The sequence below is a fragment of the Protopterus annectens genome, chromosome 1.part2 (assembly GCF_019279795.1).
Source record: "Protopterus annectens isolate FY-2018-M chromosome 1.part2, PAN1.0, whole genome shotgun sequence".
In the NCBI taxonomy this organism is placed as follows: Eukaryota; Metazoa; Chordata; order Ceratodontiformes; family Protopteridae; genus Protopterus; species Protopterus annectens.
In genome coordinates, this window is record NC_056727.1 from 466,596,438 (window position 1) to 466,610,711 (window position 14,274).

The 14,274-nt window shown below is 42.0% G+C and overlaps 1 protein-coding gene across 1 annotated transcript in view; it reads left to right on the forward strand.

Annotated features, from left to right (window-relative positions):
- The window catches only part of CFAP61 (cilia and flagella associated protein 61), a 4,145,169-nt gene that overhangs the window by 1,554,057 nt on the left and 2,576,838 nt on the right, over nucleotides 1-14,274 (forward strand). Inside the window, exon 11 of the mRNA XM_044057082.1 lies at nucleotides 13,006-13,193. Within this exon, the coding sequence (XP_043913017.1) occupies nucleotides 13,006-13,193 (188 nt within the window). The remainder of the gene's footprint in view (nucleotides 1-13,005; nucleotides 13,194-14,274) is intronic.

A 14,274-nucleotide genomic window follows, 5' to 3' on the forward strand; every position in this document is an offset into this window, starting at 1 on the left:
AGGTCCCTAAACAATACTCCTATAGAAGTCGAAACTAGCACAAAACTCCTTGGCATTGCGATTAATGACCAACTAAAATTCGATCTTCACATTAGCAACTGTATCAAAAAACCCACCAAAAGCTAGGACTACTGTACAAGAACAACAAATTCCTAACTACTAAAGGTAGGATTTCTTTTACCCATGCCTACCTTCTGCCATGCTTAATCTATTGTTCCCAAATACTCACAAATCTGAACTCCTCCCTACTTACCAAATTAGAATCAGCCTACCACAAAATAGCTAGATTTGCAGCTCAACAAACATATAAATCTCACTACACCCATTGGCCCAAACTACCTCACCTGTTCTTACAATCTCAACTCCAAATCATATACTCCATCCTATATCAGACTGATTTCTTCCCAAGTCTGTCTTCTCTCATCTCTCACTACTCTCCTACCAGTTTGTTCCGAAGCTCAACCCAAGCCCTACTAAAAATCTATAAACCCAAATCCAACACAGGGTGCAAATTATATAGCTACCATTCCTCTATTGCATGGAACAAACTCCCACTAGAAATAAGGACCCTGACTCACCCCAAACAATTTAAGCTAGCAACCAAAGACCACTTTAAAAAATGCTGGTCCTGCCATTGTACTAACCCTCACTGATTATTACCTACCTTTATAGTACAGTCAAACTAGCTTACTAAAACTTATCATTAACTACTTCATCCTATGCTCCCTGTACAACCTCCAAACCTTCTTCTTTACTCTTCTCCCTGAAATTCTTATGTAACCTTTTAGGTTTCTGCTACTCTGCATACAAAACCTTATATTTACTCAACTCTCTTTTTAAACCAAAGCATACAACTTATTCTACTTTTTTAACAGTCTCCTTTTTTGTTTATAGTACTATTTTATCTGTCAACAATGTACATGTGTGTAGCTTACATGTTTTAACTACCAACATTCTCTGTTGCTATTTTTATTGAAATGTATCTGTATTGCAATGTTTACTGCATTGTATATCCTTGGAGCTTTTCTCCCCGCGCCTCCGCTAAAAAAGGGCAATAACTCAGCCAAACAGTCCCTGTCAACAAATGTAAAATAAATAAATAAATAAATAAATAAAATACTCATTGTTTAAAGTGTGTATATGACTCTGTATTACTGCTTCTAATGCTGTGGTCAGTGGTTTTGTGTTGAGGAGGTTTGCCTGGCTGCATTCTTGGAACATCACATAAGATATAAAAAATGAGATTTTAAATTCTCCTTTGGATACTGATTTCGTTTTTGTACCCTCTGCTGCAGAGGTTATCAAAAATTTGATGACAGAGATTAACTGATTCAGGGAATCTTTTCGATTTTTCAGCCCTGCTTCTCTGATTTTCCAAGTGGTTTTCTTTTCCCTCATCCAGTTTTGTCAAGAAGCAAAATAAACAATCTTCGCAGAATGCTGGTAAGCAGACATTTAAAACAATGGCAGGGAAGTTCCAGAAAGAAAGCAGGAAACCCCCAGAGCAAAACACAGTCAAATAAGGTAGAATGACTATTAAAGGGATCTTGTTCTCAACCCTGACAGTCCATTATCCCTGCCAAAGAGTTTGTTTCCCTATTTCTGTTTTTGGCAACAGAAGGTTTCAAACAAGGCAAGGTTTCAAGTGTCAGTGGGAAGAAATTCCTCCTTTCCAGGGAATTAGTCCACGTCCACCAGACCACTCCCTCCATTTCTTCCTGCCCTGCAGCAGGAGATGCTGTTTTAGTGGGTAATAGAAACAGTTCCTCCTTCCCAGCTGGGAAAATGATTTTATTCAAGAATATTTTTAGTGGCAGTGAAAGAAAATGCCTGGAGACCAGTTCTGGATCTTTCTTTTCTAAACCAGTATTTGGCAGTGAATAAGTTGAAAATGTTTTTACTTCATAATCTGTTACCCCCACTTCCTCATTTGAGTTTTTTTGGTAACCTTGAATTTAAAAGATGCTTATCATCACATTCCTATTCATTCAGATTTCATTTGTTTCTTAAGGTTTTGTTTGTGTGGATAATATTATCAGTTATTCACTGCTCCTAGTGTGTTCACAGTGTCTTGCTCCTATCATTGCCCATTGCAGGCTATAGGGTATCCACATTTTCCATATATAGATGACCTGCTTATCTTTGCAGAAATTTCTTGCTCTGGTGAGAGATCTCATATATATACTTGGATTACAAGAAAACATTCTCATGATAGCTTTTGCGAGACTCCACATGAGAAGGATACAGTGCTGTCTGAAGTCTCTTTGGTCCCAGCAACAATACCCATCATCGTAAAAGAGAAATAATTTGGTGGAGACATCACATAGTCCTGAATCCAGGTCTCCACTTCTCTCTTTCTGATCCAAAGCAATAAGTCACCACAGATGCCTCGGTCTTTGCTTGGAGAGTAGTGTAAAGAGGAGTAAACGTGCAAGATATTTGGGACAACAAAGACAGACACAAGCATATAGACATAAAAGAGAAGCTTGCCCATATTTAGGCACTCACCTTTCTGAATCCCCTTTGGCCCACAGGACCACTTCACGTTGTTGCAGACAATACCACAGTGATGTGATACAAAAGCAAGCAAGGGGGAACCTTAACTTACACCTTATGCAGACTAGCCATGTTAGCATGGGATACATCGTATCCCCTTTGTCTAAAAGGTTCCCTATTAGATGAACTAACGCTTAAAATGTCGAGTATGACATGCTCGACAGCTTTTAAGTGAATGTTCATCTAAGTGAAACCTAAGAATGTCGAAACAAGGAGTTCAGAAAAGCTATACTTGGCCAGCCATCAGAAAGTCATTCACCCTGTGTAGTGTTATGACAGTCCTCCACTATGGTGCGATCTCGGAGTTGGTATGTTTAAGTAGGGGGGTGTGTAGGGGACACAGCCCCCCACATTGGAGGGTGCGGGGGTCAAAGCTACCCACTTTATTTTGTTTGTTGATTTTAGTTTAGTTTTTTTTTTTGGGAGGGGGTTTTAACAGTGTACAGTACATTTTAGCCATCAGCCATTGGCTTCCTGATGGCTGGCCATCTATAACTTTTCAAAACTCTTTGTTTTGATATTATAGGGTTTCACTTAGATGAACTTTCGCTTAAAAGCTGTAGAGTATGTCGTACTCCACATTTTAAGCATTCATTCGTCTAATATAGACCCATCTAAAATACTTGAAAAATGTATAGATATACAACTCATTAATTATCTTGTCCACAACACTCTACTTTCCCCAACCCAGTGTGGCTTCAAACCACATCATGGCATCTAACTGCTCTCCTTTCCTTGACAGACTCCTTAAATTATACCAGAGATTCCAGTCAACTTGTATCTGCACTGTTCTAGACCTCTCTAAGGCATTTGATACAGTCTCTCATACTAAGGTATTATACAAACTTTCTTCTCTTTGTCTCACACCATCCTCCTCTACTTGGTTTAAAAGCTATTTGTCCGACAGGCAACAAGCAGTAAAGTGGGGATGGCTCCCTCTCTCCCTTCCTTCCTAACATGACAGGGATTCCCAAAGCTCCAGTCTTGGGCCTCTACTATTCAACATCTACATAAACAGCCTTCACCTATCCTCTAGGAAAGCCAAATTAATATAATATGCTGATGACTCCGCTATTATTTGCTCATCAAATAATTTAGCTGATCTGCAACTTATTACGCAAGAAATCTTGTCATCTGTTGAACACTGGTTAAATAACTCCCAAATGCTACTTAACCCTAATAAAACAAAATTTCTTTTTCTTCTAAAAGGACAAAAAGCTCTTCATCTACCATTCCTCCTCACAATTTTACACTATGCTATACTACATTCTCTCACTTCTTCATGCTTTCTGTTTCTCTCTTAAACTTGTCCTTGTGCTGCCTGTCCTTTCTTTTTCTGTTCTATAATTAATCAAGCTGTCACCCCTAACTTTGTAGTTATCTTATATAATGCCTCCCTAGTCTCTTATACTTCTAATTTTTGGAATGCATATATTTTATTTTGTTTTATATTCATTTCAGTGAATCCTGCACTAATTATTTATCTTGGAGCTTTTCTCCTTGAGCCTGTACTGAAAATGGGATCCTTGGACCCTAGTCAGACTTTCCCAGTAGACAAATGTCAAATACAATAAAATAAAATATAGCATGTGAAGTTGTTCAATCTCGCCATTTGTTCTTACACGTGGGATCGGCTCCGAGTCAGCTGCTTTCCAAACTCTAGATCTCTTAGAAGCTCGAGACACAGTCCCTATCCCATGATGCTCTGCTGTCAAACCCCAGATCTAGTTTGCCACTGCAATGGATCACACAATCTTCTGAAGAAGCTCGGGTCAGTATTCTGTTTTATTATATATTTGTATATTTAGACTTTAATATCTCTCAGGGATCTGATATTTAGTGAGGCTTCACTTTTTCCTTCCTTTTTGGTGGTATTAGAGTAGGTAATCTAAGCTAGTATTTTGTTTTTAGTTCGGAGCGGTTTGCTCCTAGGCCTTTAGCCTTTTTTGATTTACTCTTTTTGACAGGGCTCTGTCAAATTTAATACCCTATCCCCTTATAATCTGTATTGAGTGTTTGTTTTTCTTTCTATAGTTATTGTAGTTCAGGGATCTGAACTTCTCAGCGAGTTTTGTGGTGTTATTGGAATAATTTTTTCACAATGTCAGAAAAGCAAAAATCTGGTTTCAAAAAGTGTATCTGTGGACACAAGATGTCCATCATGGATAATCATACTTCTTGTGTTTATTGTTTGTGTCTGCTACATTTACAAGAGAACTGCTCTATCTGCCATTCCTTCAGTGGCAGGGTGTTATTAGAGAAGAGAAGGAAATTGGTAGACAGAGAACTGTTGAAATCGAACTTCCAGGATTTATTGGATAAGACTGACCAGACCCCACAGTCCTCAAAGGGGTCAAAGTTGTCTAAGGTGTCTTCGGAGCACAAGTTTTCGGCTCCGAGCACCTCTGGCAAGACTCAGTTGCCATCTCCACAGCCTTCGGAGCCGTGCACCGAGATCTTACCTCGGAGCCAAGTCATTGTGTTGGAACCGGTGTCGGAGGTCTTGAAATCTCCGATCCTTAAGTCAGTAGCTTCGTCGGCTCCTTTGATCTGTACTTCAGGTGCCCTTTCTGACATCGATGTGGACCGAGTGGTACAGAGACTTTTGGTGAACCCAGCCCTGGCCAAATTGCTTGCTGCTTTGACCCAGTTGGCTTTGAAGCCTATGACCCCTCCTTCCACGAGTTCTGCTCTTCCTCCGAGGCCAGTTGAGCCTTTGGAGCTGGAAAGAGAGGATCCAACAGTGGTGGAACCCTCGGAGCTGAGGCCTGTTCCAGTGCTTTTGGCTCCTTCGACCTTGACTTCTTCAGTTCCGATCGAACAGTCTCGGAGGCGACACTCTCTCGCTGGTTCCGGGGGGGGAGTTGAACCGACGCTTTGGTTCCGACTCCCTCTCAGGGCTTCGGTGCAGATGATCTCGGTTCCGTCCTCTGGTTTGGTGCCCGTGGTCTTGGCCCCAGGGAGGCTGCCATCTTCTTCGGAACCGGCGGACTCCTCGGGTTGTTAAGCTGGTGCCTTCGATGCCATGAGGAAGGTCATGTCTGCTAAGACCCTCACTTCCTTGGTTCCTTCCTCTTTCTCCCCTAAAGGGCCACACTCTATCTCTACACCACAGGTTCCCACTAAGCGCCGAGACCCAGAGCCTCAGGTAACCCATTTGGGTGACCCCTGCTTGACCGAGACTTCACCAGATGCCCCCACTGATGAAGTTCCCAGGAAAAGACTGCGTAAGAGGAGGCATTTAGATTCACCCCAGGAATCCTTAACATCAGACACTGACTTGGAGGAATCAGAAGGGTCCCCACAGTCCTCCTCTGAGGATGTCTCTTTTGCAGACATCCTTGAAATACTAAGGCAGAGGGGTGACTGGCCGTCCCTTACCCCTACTGAGGATGAGTCAGTGCTCCTGAAGGATTTTGGTTCTCAGCCCTCCACCTCCTGGGTTACTCCGCCTTTCAATGAATTAATGGACTTGATCACTCGAAAGGCATGGGAGTCTCCTTATTCTATGGAACCGGTCCCTCAAAGGCCCAACAAACTTATCACCTGCCCTCAGGATAAGTAATTTCTCACAAAAGGGATTCCTGTTGATGCCATGGTGGTGGCGGCGGCCAACAAGAAAGAGATGTCAGACACCTCTTCCTCTGTCCATCCTCCTAATAGAGATTCCAGGATGATGGATAGATATGGGAAATGCATCTTTAGTTCTACGATATTTGCAATGAGATCGCTTAACTATTTAACCCATTTTACCCGTCTTCAACGAGATCTCTTAAAAGAGCTTGGAGATACTCTACAGGGCAACACAGGTGATGCTGTCTCCTAGAAAGTGACGGCACAGCTTAACACTCTTAATTCCATTGTAAATTTGTCCATGAGACTCATTTCTTATGCAGCCAAGGGATCGAGCCGGGCAGCGGGTTCAGCGATAGCTCTGCAGAGACAATCCTGGATGCACTTATGCTCCTTTGCAGAAGCCTTCAAGTCTTCCTTTGTGAATACCCCATTTGATGGCTCTTCCTTGTTTGGGCCCAAAGTCAAGGAGACACTTACTAGGTGTGAGCAGGAAGGAAAGACTATATCTGCCGTAGGAGTCCATTTTTCCACCCCCACTAGACCATACCCCAAAGGGCAGAGAGGTGGAAAAATGTGGTTCCGAAAGTCCCAAGGAGCTTTCCATAACACACCTAGTGAAACCCCCTCCAGGGGAAGAGGAGGGGGGTATAATGGTAGACACCACCCAGGCGGCAGAGGGGGTCCACAGAACTAGGGTGACAGGGAGAAGTTCCCTGGCAAACCCTATCAGTGCTCCTGAGAGGAGGCCTGACCGTCCTACTCTGGAGGCAGTTGGGGGTCTCTTAGCTTTATACTCAGATGCCTGGCTAGGAGTTTCATCATATTCCTGGGTAAAAAGCATAATCACCAGAGGCTACATCATTCCCTTTTCAGAATTCCGTTCCATTCAGACAAGAATCCCAGACGTCCACCCAGTCTTCGGAGTCTAGCAGCCATAGAAATTCAGAGGCTGCTTGAAAAAAGAGTCATCCAGCCAGTCCCGGTGGACCAAATAGGATCCGGAACTTACTCCAGGTTTTTTTTAGTTCTAAAGAAAACAGGGGACTGGAGGCCCATCTTAGACCTCAGAAATCTCAACTCCTTTGTCAAAAAGGAAAAGTTCTGGATGGTCACGCTTCAGTCGATAATCCCGTTTCTCGAAACAGGCGATTGGATGTGCTCGATAGATCTCAAGGATGCGTACTACCACATAAAAATGGCCAGGCCATCCAGAGATCACTTGCGTTTCCAGCTGGGGCCAGTCACTACCAATTCCGAGCTCTGCCCTTTGGTCTCACCACAGCCCCCAGAGTGTTCACCAAATGCATGGCAGTTGTCACGACTCACCTGAGATGTTTAGGATTCCGGGTTTTCCATATCTCGATGACTGGCTCCTCACTGCCACCAGCAGGCATTAACTGAGTCACGCCAGGGATTACATTATCAGCCTGTGCTCCCAGTTGGGCATAACCTTAAATTTTGAAAAATCTGCTTTATCGCCGTCGCAGCATATTTCCTTTATAGGAGCAGATCTAGACACCACCACTGCCCTGGTCAGATTGCCTCAAGAATGAGTAATCTCTTTACAAAACCAAGTATCCCTTTTGTTGATGGAAAAGAAAGTCCCTGCATTCCAAGTTCTGAAGCTGTTAGGCACCATGGCAGCAGCTCTCATAGCGGTTCCTCTGGGGTGCATGCATATGAGGATACTCCAATGGTTACTCTTCACACAGTGATCTTATCAACAACTTCCAATGTCACACAAGATTCTGCTGACAAATACTTGCAAAAAGGACCTCCTTTGGTGGTTGAACAGCCACCAAGTTACTGTAGGTCATCCGTTTGTACTTTCCCCTCCAACAACCACAGTGAACCACGGATGCTTCCCTGATAGGGTGGGGTGGGGGGGGGGGGCTGTGTCAGGGAAGAACTGTTCAAGGTACTTGGTCAGAGATGAAATCCAGTTTGCACAAACATGTCATGGAGTTGAGAGTGGTGTTCCTGGTGTTGCAACACTTCCACGACTCTCTACCTCAAGAGATGATTGCAGTACAGACAGACAACATGTCGGTAGTCTGGTATATCAACAAGCAAGGGGGAACCAAATCTTACCCCTTATGCTGAGAGGCCCTGAGAATTTGGCAGTGGGCTGTATCCACCAGGAGCTTCCTGATAGCAATGCACATCACGGGGTCATCCAACATGATAGCAGACAAATTGAGCAGAGCCGTTTTATTGCCTCATGAGTGGTCCCTCAAAGAACGAGTGGCGGAAAGGATGTTCTGCAAATGGGGCCAGCCTTGCTGCGACCTTTTTGCATCCCCGATGAATGCCAAATGCGGAAGCTACTTTGCCCTATACCCCCCACCTGGGGACATCCCAAGGGATGCACTCATACACGATTGGCCCTTGGGTCTCCTATATGCCTTTCCTCCATCCCCGCTGACCCCCAAATTTTTACAGAAAGCCAAAAGCCTGGGAAGGACTGTTATTCTGATAGCCCCGTTTTGGCCTTGGCAGATATGGTTCCCCTTCCTTCAGCAATACCAAGTGGAAGAACCTTGGGTTCTGGACCCAGTGCCAGACCTTCTGACTCATTCATCGGGAGTTCTTCACCCCTCTCTTGTATCCCTCAAATGGACAGCTTGGCTGCTCCACTTTCCAATCTAGCCAGGTCTCACGATTTGTCTCCCGCGGTTCAGCATATTTTGGTTTCCTCGCATAAAGTCTCCACTAGGAAACTATATAACAGTAAATGGAAACAATTTGGTCATTGGGCTTCTCGACATGGTATTGATCCCTTTATCGCCCCATTCATAGCTTTCTGGAATTTTTGAATTCACTTTTCCATGGTGGAGCAGCAGCCACTACTAGAAGGGTTCAATTGGCTGCCATATCTAACTTCCATGTGGGATGCGGAGGTTCTAACATTATGTCCCACAGATTATGTAAAGCCTGTCTGAAAGGGACTCATCACCTTCGACCCCCTGTCAGACATCTGATTACTCCCTGGAATCTAAATTTGGTGCTGTCTCAATTCATGCTTCCCCCTTTTGAGCCTGCATCTTCTTGTCCATTGAAGTTCCTTTCTTGGAAGACAATTTTCTTAGTGGCCATTACTTCGGCGCATAGAGTTTCTGAGCTTCAGGCACTCCCTGTTAGGCCCTCATATTTTGTCTTTCACCCCGACAGGGTGTCTCTAAGAACAAATCCATCCTTTCTCCCGAAGGTCTGTTCCGAAGCAAACTTGAACCAGTCCATTGAACTTCCCACTATTTCAGGCATCACGCCAGTAAATTGGAATACATGTTGCATAAGCTTAATGTTCATAGACAACTGAGATTTTATTTGGACAGAACAAAAGGATTCAGAAAATCAGATCAACTATTTGTTTCCCATGCAGACAATAAGAAGGGCCTTTCGGTATCCAAAGTTACATTGTCCAAATGGCTTTCTGATTGTATAAAGTTTGCATAATCTTCATCCCATCAACCTTTAGAAAGTGAAGTGAAAGCTCATTCTACCAGGGCTGTTTCTACATCCTTAGCTCACGCAGCTCGTTTACCTTTGGACACCATTTGTGCAGCTGCTACTTGGTCCAAACCTCATACATTTATTACTCATTACAAAGTGGACAGGGCCTCCAGGGACAAGGCTTCCTTTGGTTCCACCGTTCTCAGGAATGTACTCCCGTGAGCCACCCAGGATTGGATTAGAGTGCTTGGGATGCTACCCATGTATAAGAACAAATGGCGAGATTGAACAACTTCACATAAAGAAGTTATGTTCTTACCATAATGTTCCATGTGAGTTGTTCATCTCGCCTTTGTTCTTACACTCCCTCCCACCTTCTCCCTCCATGTTCTGGAAGAACGGGTATGGCTGGTGGTCTGTTTGATCTTACTAGTATCCTCTTGTCAGCCAGGTTATCTTTTAAGTAATTGTAAATAGTTACTTTGTTATATTGGGTTGCTTAGTTGTGTTTCTTGCTGGTTTTCAGCAAACTAGATCTGGGTTTGGCAGCAGCGTATCATGGGATAGGGACTGTGTCTCGAGCTTCTAAGAGATCGAGAGCTTGGAAAGTGGCTGACTTGGAGCCGAATGATCAGCTCCGAACCCACGTGTAAGAACAAAGGCGAGATCAACAACTCACATGGAACGTTATGGTAAGAACATAACTTCTTTTTTACAGCACAGTCTCACTCTACAGGCATCCTACCTTCTCTCAGAGTAAAATTGTGTGGCTGAGAAAATGAACAGTTCAAAGGCAGACCCTCATGAATGGAAACTATATTGGGGGACTTCCAAGATTTGATCCATCTGTGGGATGGTCCTCAAGTAGACCCTTTTGCCTCCTTTCTGAACATTCAGCTGTCAAAATCTGCTCTATGACTCCTTGCAAGAAGACCTGAAAGATAGGTACCCTTTCTTTTCCTTAAGCAGGAATGTTCCTGTATACCTTTATGCCCTTTCTTCTGATATCCAAGATACTTCACAAGAATCATAAGGAATTCTCCGAGATCATTGTGGTGACTCCCTTCTGGCCAAAAAAACAGTGGTTCTCACTTCTTTGAAATTGTCCATGGGTAACTACTATAAGCTTTGTCACAGACAGGATATACTCAGACAAGATCAGGGATGTTTGGTACATCCTGACCCCAAACAACTTCAGCTGACTTAATACTTTTTAGGCACATATTTATCGATGGCATGGAGCAGGTACTAATGGAGGCAGCAAAGTCTGCTACTAGAAAGTCATGCTGTTTCCAAATGGTTTTCTCTGGCTTTTGCCTTTTGTTATTTCCACCACAACAAAATATTCCAGGCAGTGTCAATCCCACTCTGCCAGGGCCTTGATTTCATCTATATTTTTTGGAAAGGGTTGGATTCTTAAAGTACTCTAGAAGGAGCAGTTTGATCCTCTGTACATTTATTTATTTTTATTTTTATTTATTTTACATTTGTTAACTGGGAAAATCTAGCTGGACCATCTCCATTTTCAGTCGATGCCCAGGGAGAAAAGCTCCACAATTAACATATAGTAAATTAGTTATGGCACAGGTAATACAGACATGAAAAACAGGTTTGTTGCAAGTACACACACACACAAATATTGTTCACAATGGTTCAACTATGATTGGTAAAGAACCAATACTTTGATAAAGCGTTACATATAAAATACAACTGACCTTAGAGAGAAAATGCTAGTCTTTAAATAACAGTTACATCAGCACTACAAGCTTGATTGCTTGTCTAGGTCTGGATCAGGCTTTGCTAGGACCATTCTCCAGGGTTCTCTCTCAAATGTACTAAGCTTCAGTAATCTATTAAGGGTACTGCAGCAGTGATCAATATGATAAACATAGTATAGTTTTTTTACCATAACAGTAGATGTTCAAATGATCACTTCTGCAGCAGCCACACCCCCTCCATCCAGATTGTTTTTGGTGTGTTTTTCTTTTTTTCTTTTTTGGATTTCAGGGTGTGAACATCTGTTTTTTGTTGTTCCTAAGAATGTCTTTTTAGGGCTTAGTATCCTTGTCTCATTTGGCATGAAACCTCTGAAGGGTGTGAAGCATTAAATTAGTTTTTTGGCTGCCTAATGATTTGGCTATGTGGAAGGTGCCCTGAAGGTTAGGAAGGTGACCAGTTGTTTAGGCTGCTGCAGCAATGATCATTCAAATATCTACTGTTATGGTACATTTACTGATATAACTGTACTTTCCATCTTAAATGTTGTCTTTAGTTCAAATATAGATGAAGTCAAGGCCCTGACAATGCAAGGATAAAGATCTGCTAGTAATTAATGGAAGAACATCTGTAATGGTATGTTCTATGTTAGAAGCAGTATGAGCAGTGTCTAAAAATGCTTTTTATCTATTATTTATGTATCTAGAGGAAAGATGGGTAAATATGAGAAATGTTCAAATAGACAGTCCAAAATTCTGCTATTGTGTGTACAAAGACACTGCAAAATTAGGACTTTTGGGGTAATTACTGTTTAAAGGGAGACAAAGAATAACTTAAGAACACCACAAATAACTACTTTTAGAAATGTGTAAAGACACAAAATGGCCTTTATATGATGGTAGTGAGTTTAGAAATGAAGGAAAGATAGAAATAATAAGGCACGCATATAATTATGGTAATAGTAAATAAAAGTTTAGCCCTTTTCTAATGAGGGTTGTCAGCTTATCTCATTTTTGGGGTCTATAGTTTGCCAAAATGGTATTCTGGTGAACACTTATTCAGTGACCCGTAATCACCAAAAATCGTTTCAGCAGTTCGCTGAATTCACTAAGGGCAACAAAATAGTTGCCCAAAGCACAATGGACATCTACAGAACTTTGCCCTTTTCTCCACAGTAGTGCAATCTCTGAGTTGGTATAAGTAGTTAGGTGGGGTGTGCGGGGCAAAGCCCCCCACTTGGGTAGGTTCGAGTCAATTAAAAGTTGGTCTGTTTTGCTTCAGGCAACTATTTTGTGGCCCTTAGTAAATGCAGTAAATTGCTGACGCAATTTTTGCTAATTACGGTCAATGAATAGGTGTTTGCCAGAATACCATTCTGGCGAACTAATATAGACCCCATTTTTGTCGATAGGAAAATGTAGGGACTAGTTAGACCTTTGCTAATTAGGATTGCCAGCTCATCCCAAGTTGCAGGTAGGAAAATATAGGGAGTTGTTAGACTGAGGAAGAAAATAGTTTTCATCAGGCATCAGAAGATCAGTTTCTACATTCATGAGTGCATACATTAGACAGAATATTCAACATGTGTGCCATTTGTTTGAGCTGGACTGAACCCTGTATGATGAATATGTGGATTTGCCAGTGACAGATAACACTGAAGGCTATCTTAACTCATTTCTAATCAGTACTTCTTTGTGTCTGTAGGGAGACATATCACCCAAAATTAATGACCCTGAATCCTTTGCTGGTGAGATCAAATGCCAGAATCTTAAACACACATCATCAACAAGCAGAGAGAGTGGCAAGAGGGATAACTTTCATCCAGTATACAAAGGAGATCTAAATGCTTTCTGCATTCAGCTGTTTGGTATTGATGAGAAATACGAGACAAGGCAAGTAAAAAATCCATTTTTGTAAAATTTGAGCCATCTTGCTTTTAAAATTGCAGCATACGTATGTGTGTGTATGTATATGTATGTGTATGTATATGTATGTGTATGTATAGATATATATATATATATATATATATATATATATATATATATATATATATATATATATATATATACACATAGATATATGTGTGTGTGTGTGTGTGTGTGGTGTGTATGAGAAAATGAAACTAAATAAAAGATAGAGGACATCCTGTTTTAAGTTTTGTTTTTATTGTCTGATCTTCAAGTAATGTGGACTCAGAGGAACATGTGGGGCTCCTTCGCTTGTGAGCTCACTTCCTTAAATTTGGTTGTAAGAAAATTCCTGTTTATTTTTATTTTTTTTCCTTGTTTTCCTGCTGTCATCAAACTACTAACACATTCTTTTGTTGTATTAAGATGGTATGGTTAGTTACATAATTAGAACTTCTCTGATGATTTAAAAGCCAAAATTTTGAATACATCTTTAAGTTCTGAACTGGTGTTTGGGTCCTCTGTTGCACAGATTCTCAAACAGTGGAATGATAGAGCCAAATTAATGTGTGGGATATCTAGGATATTTTCTATACCCAAGTTCCCCTGAAACAAGGTGTCGTCCTTCAAGGAGCAGAACAAACAAAAATCCCAGCCAAATAAAAGTTAGGGATGCAAAAGGAAATGGCAGGAGGATAATTCTTCTAAACCAGACAAGAGAGGGCTCCTTTCTGAGAAAAGGGTCAACCCCCTGCAAAGGAATGACTATGCCAGGTCACAGAGCACCCCCACCTCTCCTCCTGCCCTTCCTTCTCTTCCCAGGCTTTTTCTCAACCCTGCAGCCTGACTGAAAATAGTCTCAGACAAATGGGTCCTGAGAATAATTTGGAGAGGATACACTTAGCAGTGGATAAAAAAAAACTATTCCCCTTTCAGGGGAATTCCCCACACCCAGCAGAAGAGACAGAGCAGTTTTCTTCAGTGCTCCATTACATAGTAGAAGCAGGGGTCATACAACCAATACATGTGCTACACAAAACAAAGGATTTTACTCAAGAATCTTTGT